We start from the raw sequence: 12672 nt of genomic DNA, 5'->3' as shown, positions 1-12672 counted from the left end.
AAATACTGTAGTTTTTCTGTTTGCTTTTGTTTTGTACTGTTAATTATTTGTTGTATTATGCTACTGGGGCTTTAATTTCCTTCTGGATCAATAAAGTGTCTGAGTGTCTGTCTGTCTACCATCCATCCATCCATCTAGACTTCCATACAGACCAGCTCCTAATGTGTGTGGTGAGGTTTATCTAATTAAAATCCCTTTAAACATAAATAAATAGAAACGCACATTTTATGCATTAAAACTCTTTATTTCAATCTTTCCACCGCAAGCAGAGCTTTTTTTTCACATAATACACCAAAAAAAAAGAGGAAAAAAGCAGAACTGCTTATAACTTTAGTCAGTTTTAATGATCAGGATCCTGAGTCTCACCAGCGTTTAAATTTTTCTGGGTGTTGTGACTTAATATCTGTCACACACTTTCCCTGTCTAGAGAATTTATTATTAAAGCATGGATTTAAAAAAAATACAGACAAAAAATAGACCCAGGTCTTTAACTTTAAATATTGTTTAAACAAAATGAGCAATAACATAGTAACACGTCTGGTTAAACCCTCGTTTTAGAAATTAATCTCATATCACCATTTAAATGAACCCATTTTATTCCAGAAATCGCAGTGAAGCAAACATATACTAAGCTTTTAACTCGGAAAAAACTAAAACAAAACTAAGAATGAATGAAATACTTAAAATAAACGTACAGGTCAGTATATAGATTCCACTCAGAATTTTCACTTACAGTGTTTTTAATACAAGAAAATGTCTCACCAGTTAATCAAACATCAGCAAATAATCTTCTATTGTTGTTTACTGTGTACAGTATTTAAAATAAAGTATTTATTTATTTATATAATCCATCCTTCCCTTTTTAAATCAGGTAATAAAGAGTCCAGAGGGGCGACGGTACGATCCGGCAGTTCACTATTAAATACAAAAAATCATTCAAGTAGTAGTACATCTGATCACCATGATCGCCATGGGTCACTCATTCATCTACAGTAATCACTCATTCATCTACAGTAATCACTCATTCATCTACAGTAATCACTCATTCAGGGTTACAGTGGGTCTGGTAGAAATACAGCCTGAATAAATGTATTATAACATTATAACACAGCATTACCTAAATCTCTCTCTCTCTCTATCTCATTCATTCATTCATTCACCTCACTGACCTAACCCAATCATTCAACCACTCATTCACCCAGTCACTCATCCACGCATTCACCCACTCATTCTACCACTGTTACCCATTCATTCACAAACGTATTCATCCATTCATTCATTCAGCCACTTATTTACCCATTCATTCACCCATTCATTCATTCAGCCACTTATTTACCCATTCATTCATCCACTCATTCACCCATTCATTCATTCAGCCACTTATTTACCCATTCATTCATCCATTCATTCATTCATCCATTCATTCACCCATTCATTCATTCAGCCACTTATTTACCCATTCATTCATCCACTCATTCATACACCCATTCATTCAGCCACTCATTCATACACCCATTCATTCAGCCACTCATTCACCCATTCATTCAGCCACTTATTTACCCAGTAACTCAACCACTCATTCACCCAGTCGCTCACCCACTCATTCACCCAGTCACTCATTCACACATTTATTCACTCAGTCACTCACTAACCTTACTTACTCAATCAGGCAGTTTATACACTTTGTGGTTATACAGTTACTAACTGTAACTTGTTTTGTTGCTTTGTGCACTTTATTAACCCTATCTGACCCCCACTGACCAACCGATATTAGGATGGCGGATCATTTAAATCATTTAGTCGTTTTTTATTCAAAGCCACTTACAGTTATGACTGTAACAGTTTGAGCAACTGAGGATTAAGGGCCTTGCTTAGGGGCCCAACAGTGGCAACTTGGCAGTGGTGGGGCTACCACTGGCACTGCCAAAGCACTGCAATACAAAAACACTGAAGGAAAATGAAGAGTACCCGGAAGTACAATGTACACACACTGACCATACAGGGTGTGTGTGTGTGTGTGTGTGTGTGTGTCTGATAAAGCAGGTGTTTAAATATACAAACAACGCCCGGTCAGTGGGAACCACACAGAGATTGAAGGAGAATAAAGTGTACAAAGCCACAGACGGGCTACAGTCAGTCATTGTATTCTGTTAGGTGTGATTAAAAAAACAACCAATGAGCAAACATACAAGGTAACCCTATCATTCTACACTCCAGAGAAGAGGGCGTGTCTAAATTCTTAGATCCCTTAAAATGCTCCTACTGAGGCAGCAGGGCGGGTCACTAGAATTTCGGACAGACCCCAAGTGTTAGGAAGAGAATTAATGATCCTGATCAGGCCGGGGTAGCGGTGGGTCCGGTGCCAACACGAAAATCCAAGGGCACCAATAGATCGTAGGGCATCACAATTCAGAGCGGTATCATGGGAAGAACATGCCAAAATTCATCACAGACGGTGACCTATCGAGGTTCGAATCTCAGCTCTGCTATCGGCCGGCCGGGCGCCTATACAGACGAGGATCGACTCATCCTAGGGTGGGAGCGTCTGAGAGGGCTCATCATAAGTGCTGCAGTTACGACCTCTGCTGGCTGATCGATGGTACTGCACATAGACCGGGGATGATGGAGATCAGTGTGTGACTCTCTGTTAGCGCATTCAGTGCTGCACACGTGCCGACTGGGGAATCGGATATGACTAAATTAGGGGGAAATGCATAAGAAGTGCATCTTTGGAGCTAAATAAATAAATAAATCATAGTCGGATTCTAATCTGAGCACAGAACTCCCGTATAAAGCTGAAAACAAACCAAATATTTACTCGTGAGTGACAATTCTACACGTAATTTAATAATATGATGATGCGTATGGAACCTATATGTTTATTTTGAAATCTTCTCGAGCAGTATTATATAAATGCATAAGAATAAGTGCGTATGGTTCGTTTCCCGAGCCCCCCCCCCCGACCTGCATCCACACCCGGGCGGCTCAGGGCTTCTTAATCCGATCACATGGGAAGTAAGTGATCGTCTCGCTCCTCCGGCTCCTCCAACGGTTCGGTGGTGACACCCCTGTAGGCGGGCGCTTCCTGTCTGCTGCCTCGGGAACGGCACACAAAGTCGCATCCGTCCTGTGAGAGTGAGTAAAGATGCTCGATTTAAAGCGGTCGTGGAAATGCGAGCGGAGAGAAAGGAGAACGGAGGACTTACGGCTGAGAGGTTTCCGATCTCCGACCAAAACGTGTAGTGTGGAAACTGCTCGACGCCCTTCGCTCCCAGGACCAGTCGCTGGTAGAGAGCTCCACCGATCAGGTACACGGCCAAGCAGCAGATGCCACTGAAAATACAACCAATTAAATAAAAACAATTAATAAATTAACAAGTGTTCTGATTCGAGTCTCTTTAGAAATTCATGCACATTTTAAGCAAATTTATGTAAATGTACCCAATCCTGTCAACATTTGTCCAATTATTTGCATAAATACTGCAGAAACAAAAATCCTGTTTTCAAAAAATTGTTAAAAATAAAGCAATTTCTATTCATCTTACATTAAAAATACTTTTTTGTGGGCTATGATGATAGAGAGCAAGTAAAAGAGCAAAAACAGCTTCAATCATCAGAAATGTACATTCATATTTGACATTTTTGGCACTACAGTACTGTGACAGTATGCAGTCTAAGTAACTAAGGCTTAAAAGCCTTGCTCAAGGGCCCAACAGTGACAACCTGGCAGTGGGGGGCTTAAACCAGTGACCTTTTGATTATTAGTCCAGGAGCTTAACCACTAGGCTACAACTGCCCAATGAAATGATGCAATCAAGTCACTTTTCTCTACTTTTTCCACTCAGAAATGTCTTTAATGGTAAATAATGTTCTTTGTTTTGGTCTAGTCTTATGGAGCGCGATTCTTTTTGGGGGTTAAAAAAAAGTGCAAAAAGCCCTGTGATGGTCTGACCAAAACTTGACGCCCTTTGTGGAGAAATTTGTGCCTTAAACTCGACTTGTGCGCAACAGCCGCTTTGTTCAGCGCTTTGACTGCGGTAAAACCTCATCAGAGTGTGAATATGAGCTGAATCTGCATTAGTGTGGAATAAGCGTCAGATCCAGGGTTACAGCTCCACATGTATCTGTGTTTATCTGGATTCTCCTCCCTGTTTCACTTTTAAACTTGTGTTACAGCTCCAGCTTCTGAGAAACTGTGAGAATCAGAATCAGCTTCTCCCAGAGTCTAAATAAAGCTTAACGTGGTTTAATGTAGTAAAAGAAGGAGACAGGAGCACTAAACTTCTCTTCATTATTACTGATCATAAGTTCCTCCACTAATCACATTCCTCACTCGCTGTTTTACTACAATAGGTCACGTTAAGCTTCTCATGTGAATGCGCCAGAGCTGAAGGAAATACGTTATTCCAAGATCAAGCATCTCCACCATTAAGAAGCATAATGAAAATTAATTCTGAAAATAAAGAATTAAAGCTAAAGTGCAGCTTTTATTGTATTTTTTAACTGTTTTTATTTGTATTTCTGTGTTTTTATATTATATTTGTGTTATTTTACATGAGACTAAAACATATGCAGTTCTACAGGACCATGGACGCATTAACAGGTTTCCCAAACATCCTTATGGGGAAAAATACCTTGAAACTCGACGTCTTTCAAACTCGACGCCACTTCCAGAACCAACTGATGTCTAATTTCAAGGTCGCGCGGTATACTGCAGTATCTGTTACTACTCTACACATACATCTCCTCAATTCACTAAACAGGTCACAGCTGCACTTTAACAGTAATAAATGTAAATCTCTATCTTGCACTTCTGCTTAGATGCTTCTGAATTTCATTGCCTCTGTACTTGTACTCTGCACAACAACAATAAAGTTGATCTAATCTATTTAATTGTTTTGTTTTTTTCTATTTTGGCTGCTCCTGTACGTATTTAGGCGTCGCCAGAGTGGATCTGGTCCTTGTACCAGACATGGCACAGCCCCTCCTGGCACAACCCTACTATTTCGATTAGACTGTGCTGAGAGCGCGCTGACAGGTTCATGTGCCCCTCCCAATGGCTGGGCTGTATCAGACAGCCAATCATTTCCATGTAAACGCCCGACCTGAAATTCAAACCCTGGATCCCCAAATCTCAGCAGTAACGGGCTATTAGAGGGGCTAATTCTATTCCATTTCCACTGTGACACTAAGCAAATTCATCACACAGTTTTATTACCTGCCTTTACTCAGAACGCTACAGTAAAACAGAACATGATGTAGGGATGTTGTCCATGTTAACTCATTCTCTGTAATGCCCACTCTACAGTACTCACACAATGAGAAGTATCGAGCCGATGCTGAGTTTCGATTCAATAACAGGACACACTGCGCTGGAATCCATCTCGAACAAATAAAAACACTGTTTGTCTCTTTCTCTGTTCTCCAGCACCGCTGACAGGGGGGTCTAAAAATTCAAAACAGGACATTAACGCACAAACAGAGAGAAAATAACATCACAATCATCAACCTACACTACAGTGCATCACACCTCTAATCCTTTCATATGATGCATGAAGATTAAAAATGATAAAAAAGCTTTATACTTGTTCTGAGATTAAGCAGGGAGGTACGGCGGAGCAGTGGGTAGCACTGTTCCCACCTCAGTTACTTTACTAAACACTACACTACGCCGCTAACACCACCAACACCCTGGACTACACACTGGACATATTATTTACTATTTATTATTTATCATTTGCATCTGCACTTTACACAAAAACCACCTCCTTGTTTCTACACTCACTGTCCATGTTATCAGCTCCACTTACCATATAGAAGCACTTTGTAGTTCTACAATTACTGACTGTAGTCCATCTGTTCACCCTGTTCTTCAATGGTCAGGACCCCCACAGGACCCCCACAGAGCAGGTATTATTTAGGTGGTGGATGATTCTCAGCACTGCAGTGACACTGACATGGTGGTGGTGTGTTAGTGTGTGTTGTGCTGGTATGAGTGGATCAGACACAGCAGCGCTGCTGGAGTTTTTAAACACCTCACTGTCACTGCTGGACTGAGAGTAGTCCACCAAACACAAATATCCAGCCGACAGCGCCCCGTGGGCAGCGTCCTGTGACCACTGATGAAGGTCTAGAAGATGACCGACTCAAACAGCAGCAATAGATGAGCGATCGTCTCTGACTTTACATCTACAAGGTGGACCGACTAGGTAGGAGCGTGGACACTGAGTGGACACGGTATTTAAAAACTCCAGCAGCGCTGCTGTGTCTGATCCACTCATACCAGCACAACACACACTAACACACCACCACCATGTCAGTGTCACTGCAGTGCTGAGAATGATCCACCACCTAAATAATACCTGCTCTGTGGGGGTCCTGTGGGGGTCCTGACCATTGAAGAACAGGGTGAAACAGATGGACTACAGTCAGTAATTGTAGAACTACAAAGTGCTTCTATATGGAGCTGATAACATGGACAGTGAGTGTAGAAACAAGGAATGCTACCATTTGCACTTCTGGTAGATGCTAACTGCATTTCGTTGCCTTGTACCTATACTGAGCAATGACAATAAAGTTGAATCTATCTGTCTGTCTATCTATCTGTCTGTCTGTCGCCTCACAGCAGGAAGGGCCGGTTTGACTCCTAGGTACTTAGCAATGCCATTATACCACGAGCAACCATCATAATCAAAATAAAGCTGAACCAAAAGCTCCCGTCAAGGTTATTATTGTTTTCTTATCTAAACACTTCTAAATTCTGACTAGGAAATGAATCCTTAGTAGTATATGTCAGGAAGGGCTTACCGAGGCTTTAGTTCTATCACAGGAGATCATGATGATGGCTCGCCTCTCCTCTCCTGAGCAATGTTCATGATATTTAGTCCCGCCGGTATAGATCAGCATCACCCAGTCAGCTGTGGAGGAAACCAGACACAGGTCTGTCATTACTGAGGGTTTAAGCATCGTGCAGATTCACTGATCTGACTAAAGTATTTTGAGATGAGCTTTAACTAAGCAAACACAGCAGAGTAGGGCTGATATCACACACGTGACGCCACGAACAAGTTGCCTCCGACCGTCTCTCTCTCTCTCTCTCTCTCTCTCTATCTATATATATATATATATATATATATATATATCAAAAGTTTGGACACACCTTCTCTTCAGTGGTTTTTCTTGATTATTTTTAGATTCTACATTGTAGATTAATACTGAAGACATTTAAACTATGAAGGAACACGTATGAAATGATGTAGTGAACAAAAAAGTGTTAAACAAACCAGAATATGTTTTATATTTTACCAATTCTACCTCTGCACAGCACAACTGATGCTCTCAAACACATAAAAAAAGCAAGAAATTCCAGAAATTAACTCTAGACGAGGCACAAACGTTAATTGAAAACCATTTCAGGTGGCACCTCATGAAGCTGATTGAGAAAATGCCAAAAAGTGTGCACTGTATATGTACAGTGAGCGAACATTCGGACAGCGGACGGTGTTTTTCCGATGTTTTCAATATTAAAATGTCCCCAAATAAGGTGCAGAGAGAGCACAGAGCTGAGAAAATAAACAAATCTATTACATTTGTTGTGTTGTATAATTACTCCTGCCAGTAGGTGTCACTGTGTATCAGACAGAGGGGACAGTGAGTGAGAGAGAAGAAGGAACTCGGCTCAGTAAAGTATTCTTTCTTTCGTGCAATTACACTTACAAAATACAATACTACTGAAATAAAGAAGGAAATAATAGAGAAATATGAGAGTTATTGTTGTTTCTGGTAGATACATTTGATATAAAAAGAAGGAAATGTATTATGGTGTATGGTGCAGCACACGTACTGTACTGAAATGTGGTGTGTGTTTATGTACAGTACTACTGTGTATTGTTTATTATTGTTTATTACAGTATTATCTATTCTATAATTTAAGATTTAAGGGAGAATATACGTGTATTTATAACAAAAAAGAGCGTTTAAGACATTAGAAAGGTTAGGGGTAAGGGGGGGTTTGGGAGGTCTGGCACGGATTAATTCTGTTTACATTATTTCTTATGGGACAAACAGGTTTAACTAACAAACATTTTGACTTAAGAACAGAACTTCAGAACCAGTTACATTCGTAAGTCAAGGGTCCACTGTACAAAGAAACGTGTTTTAATGTTAATTTTATTTCATTAATAATCCATTCAAAATGTATAGGAAGGTTGTGTCAGGAAGGGCATCAGTGCCAAGTCTGGTATGCAGATCCGCTATGATGACCACAAAGATTTATTTATTTATTTGGATTTTAATGCCATGTTTAACACGTGTAAATCATTTATGGCAGGACAGGTATTATGTTTCAGTCTGCTTAATTTATCTAGTCTTTATCATTTTGATTGTTTAATATTTTTATTTGTATTTTTATGGCTGCAACACACTGAAAACAAAGTTGGAATGGGGCAAAAAGTTGATATGATGTTGGTACCAGGTGAAAGAATCATGATGGGGTATAAAACAAAAGATTCAGTCACCACTGTGTACCAAACTTCTGAACATTTCTCAATGCAAGACTGTAAATAAATAAAGTGTTTTACCGTCTACTGTACATAATATTGTGAAAAGATTGAGAAAATCTGGCAAAATTTCAATCCATCAAAGGCAAAAACAGAAAGCAGTGTTGTATGTATGTGATCTTCACGCTACTGTGATAAATGCAGCCACATGAGCTCAGGATGCTTCAGAAAACCAGTTTCAGTTAACACAGACTACCGCTGCATCATGAAATGCAACCTGAAACTCCTATGGAAGGAGGAAGCTCTTCAACAACTCTATAGAGATGGACCGAAAGACAGTGGACGCGTGTTCTGTGGTCAGATGAACCCAGGTTTCAGCTTGGAAACCAAAGGGACCATCCAGACTCTTATCAGTAAAAGGTGCAAAAACAAACATCTGTCATGCTTTGGTGGTGCATCACCGCATACGTGTGAAGGTACCATTGAATTTAGAGAGACACGCTGCCACCAAGGTGACGTCTTTTCCCAGGAATCCCAGGAAAATGATAGCAGGTATTATTATTATAGGTAGACTTATAATCACAGAGGGCGTGTGCTTGACCGGCCTGCCTGCAGTCCAGATCTGTATCCTATTGAAAATACTCAGTGCAGCATGAAGAGGAGAGTCAGACGATTGGAATGCTGATGGAGCGTCCTGACTTTTTTGGAGTGTGTTTTTGTTTACAAACTACAATGAAGTCGATCAGTCAAAATACAAGTCAAACCTCGGTTTTCGTAAGCCCCTATTTTCGTATGATTCGATTTTCGTTGACTTTCGTCTGTTTTTTTCTACCTCGAGTTTCGAACGCTGACTCGGTTTTCGTTGAACCGTACCGATCGCGTTCGGCCATTTCCCACGTGACTCGGTACGGGCCAACGTGAACAAAGACTCGCGCGGCCATATCGGGGGTATCCCTCTGCCTTCCTCGCCGCCTTCCATACGCCGACAGGACTCCTCAATAAAGGTAAGTGTGATGTTAAATGTTCATTTATCCGTTTCATTACTTACTTATAATCATTTCTCATTGTTTTCTGTATTTAAAACTACATTTACTCTCTATAAAATGTATTTTTTGTTAATATTTTTGCCTTTCATGAACGCATTAATTGTATTTACTTTATTCCTTATGGGAATTATTGTTTCGGTTTTCAAACGGCCTTCTCGAACGGATTATCGGCGAAACCGAGGTACCACTGTATTTGGAATCTTCGTACTTTTGTTTGGTAAATAAATCAAATGTCCCAACTTTTTTGGAAATGAGGTTTGTACACACAACATGTCTGAATCTTACATTTAGTTGATAGTTGATAGTTTTTACCCTAAAAATTGGAACTTAGTAGTGGTTTGCTGTGGTCAATAACAGACACACGTTACGTACAGCAGGCTGAGCTGTGGTTGCTTCTAGATGTTTCTTCTATTAGGGCTGAAAGTACAAATCTGAAAAAACCAGCCTCCTATATAAAATATTCATATTAATAAAAATGCTGAGCTTTATTCTGTCAGTTTATAATCTAAGTACAGGAACCAATCAGTGTCCGCATATTTTTGGCACATGGTTACTCACATCCCTTGATAGCCTGCGCTGACGTATAGTTTCCGATGCGGACTTGAGTGCCGTCCTTGTTGCTCTGCACCAGTCCGGCGTCCTTCATCCCGTCGGCGTCGCCACACACCTGGAAGACGTAGGTGTAGGTCTCCTTATGGTTACTGTCCTCAAACGAGAAGCTAAACACACCAGAGAGAAGAGAGTGTTCACAACTACATAAAAGTAAAAGCAGAACAGCGGGTACACGAGGAAAATCTTACTTCTGATTAGTGAGAGGCTCCAGGAGGCTGAGCACTTGTCTCTCGGACGGACTCTCGGTCATCAGTTTGCACCGCTTCGTGTTTTCGCTGGAGAGTGTTCCGGCGACCAGCACGCTCAGGAACGTGAGCGTTCTCCAACACAGGGCTGCGGCCATGATCGAGATCTACGCAAATATTAATATAAAAATGCAATAAAAAACTTAAATGTAATATGTTAAGATAACTAATAATGCCCAAAGTATTTTGTAAATATAAAAAACAATAAAATGTGACTAATGGGGCAAAATAAGACTAAGGTTATAAAAGTAATGCTGTTCTGGAAGGCTCCACAATAAGCAGGTTAACTGGTAACACATTAGAGAATCATGAGTGGGTACAAAATGAGAGTCCACGTTTATACTCAGTCTTTGTGAGCAAGGATGGCTCCACTTTGCTCCAGACAACATTAGAGAATAGTCGGTCAGTTCAAAGACGATTCTCAGACGTGTCTTTCACCATCTACAGTTTATAACATCATGAAAAGATTCAGGGAGGTAGGGGAGATCTCGGCGCATAAAGGCTCTGTGACCATCAAGCCCTCGGCCTGCCTGCCTGCCTGACACGGGGAGAACATGCAAACTCCACACAGAAAGGACCCAGACCTTCTTGCTGTGAGGCGACAGTGCTACCCACCGAGCCACCGCGCCGCCCTGCTCACTCCAGATAAGGTCCGCTTTCATGACTCATGAACAACACAAGGTACGTTTTGGGAAAACATGTGGCTGCAGCTTGGTGGTCAAGGTACTGGACAGGTACTCAGAAGGTTGCCAGGTTTAAGCCCCACCACTGCAAGGCTGCTGCTGTTGGGCCCTTGAGCAAGGCCCTTAACCCTCAATTGCTTAGACTGTATACTGTAAGTACTGTAAGTGTCTGCTAAATGCTGAAAATGTAAATGTAAAATGCCTTGATCACCCAAACACAGTAGAAAGAGTTTTGCATTACATTGGCCCTTGATGCTGCCTGATGTTTCCAGTTATTGAATCACCATAACCACCATGACATGCACATCACCTGTACCATAATGTAACGTATGAGGCAGTTGGGGCAGTTGTAGCTAAATGGTTAAGGTACTGGACTAGTAAGCAGAAGGTTGCTGGTTCAAACCCTTGAGCAAGGCCCTTAACCCTCAGTTGCTTAGACTGTATACTGTCACATAACTGGGCGGCATGATGGCCTGCTGGGTAGCACTGTCGCCTCACAGCAAGAAGGTCCTGGGTTCGATCCCCAGGCGGGGCGGTCCGGTCCGGGTCCTCTCTGTGTGGAGTTTGCATGTTCCCCCCGTGTCCGCGTGGGTTTCCTCCGGGTGCTCCGGTTTCCTCCCACAGTACAAAGACGCGCAAGTGAGGTGAATTGGAGATACAAAATTGTATTAAACTTGTGAAGTGATGAATCTTGCGTAAGCAGTAATTACCTGTCCTGTCACAGTGTAAAACATGAGGTTAAAATCCTAATAAATAAATAAATAAACCGATAACTATTACAGTCAGTGAGATAAGAAAGTTCATGTAGCACAAAGTCAGCAGTTTCTCTTTCACCCTCCCAGTCTGCCCCAGTTATTACCAGTGTAATAAGTGTGTAAATGCAGTATATCCTGAGCCTGGCTTTGATATAAAGCACTGATCACGATATTACAGATCGTACCGTTCCACCAGCAGGAATCTAACCAGGTGATTTCAGGTAGCTTAGCAACTTCCTCTTCTCAAAGCAGCCGATAATAGAACATCTGTTAAACCATCAGCACATATTCCACCTGCACATCCAAGAAGCAGAAGAAATATCGCTTATTAAACTCCAAATAAACCCTCATCAAGTCAACACGAGTCTCATGATACATGCACTTCACCACTTCATAACGCGGAAATGAAACTAAACTACAACACGTGACCAGCTCATGTACCTCGTGACCTGTTATGAAGCGGAACTCGGCGACTCAAGTGCTCATGGGAGATGGAGTTTTACAGAGTTACAGCGTCATCATGGATCATTATATTCATTTTATAGTTTTATTAAAGTTTCCCTTCAATTAAATATGATAGACTGATCAAGTACATGTTATTTACTTAAAATTTACAATGTATTAACAATGTATTAAAGTTCATTAAAGTTCGTTTTGGTCAGGTTTTATTATGAGTGGCATGATAGATAGCACGGTCGCCTCACAGCAAGAAGGTCCTGGGTTCGATTCCTAGGTGGAGTGGTTCGAGTCCTTTCTGTGTGAAGTTTGCATGTTCCCCCCCGTGTCTGTGTGGGTTTCCTCTGGGAGCTCCGGTTTCCTCCCACAGTACAAAG

At 41.2% G+C, this 12672-nt stretch overlaps 1 protein-coding gene across 1 annotated transcript; it reads right to left on the bottom strand.

The window, feature by feature from the left end:
* Positions 1-223: 223 nt before the first annotated feature.
* On the bottom strand, positions 224-12221 carry m6pr (mannose-6-phosphate receptor (cation dependent)). Its single transcript, XM_062991470.1, has 7 exons — positions 12025-12221; positions 10345-10508; positions 10103-10263; positions 6808-6917; positions 5316-5446; positions 3207-3333; positions 224-3127 (listed from the first exon to the last, which is right to left on the bottom strand). The coding sequence occupies exons 2-7, from the start codon at positions 10497-10499 to the stop codon at positions 3005-3007; spliced, it is 807 nt and encodes a 268-aa protein (XP_062847540.1). The 5' UTR covers positions 10500-10508; positions 12025-12221; the 3' UTR covers positions 224-3004.
* Positions 12222-12672: the final 451 nt, after the last annotated feature.

This window comes from Trichomycterus rosablanca, chromosome 3 (assembly GCF_030014385.1).
Source record: "Trichomycterus rosablanca isolate fTriRos1 chromosome 3, fTriRos1.hap1, whole genome shotgun sequence".
In the NCBI taxonomy this organism is placed as follows: Eukaryota; Metazoa; Chordata; class Actinopteri; order Siluriformes; family Trichomycteridae; genus Trichomycterus; species Trichomycterus rosablanca.
The sequence above is the reverse complement of the archived record's forward strand: the minus strand, read 5'-3'. Positions and strand labels throughout refer to the sequence as shown.

What these genes read in the sequence shown, in the direction of transcription:
- m6pr (XM_062991470.1), bottom strand. Translation starts at nt 10,499, where the DNA reads ATGGCCGCAGCCCTGTGTTGGAGAACGCTCACGTTCCTGAGCGTGCTG. An exon ending in GTGATAGAACTAAAGCCTCG is followed by an intron (nt 5,447 to 6,807) that starts GTAAGCCCTTCC and finishes TTGAATTTTTAG; the next exon opens with ACCCCCCTGTCAGCGGTGCT. An exon ending in AGATCGGAAACCTCTCAGCC is followed by an intron (nt 3,128 to 3,206) that starts GTAAGTCCTCCG and finishes TCACTCTCACAG; the next exon opens with GACGGATGCGACTTTGTGTG.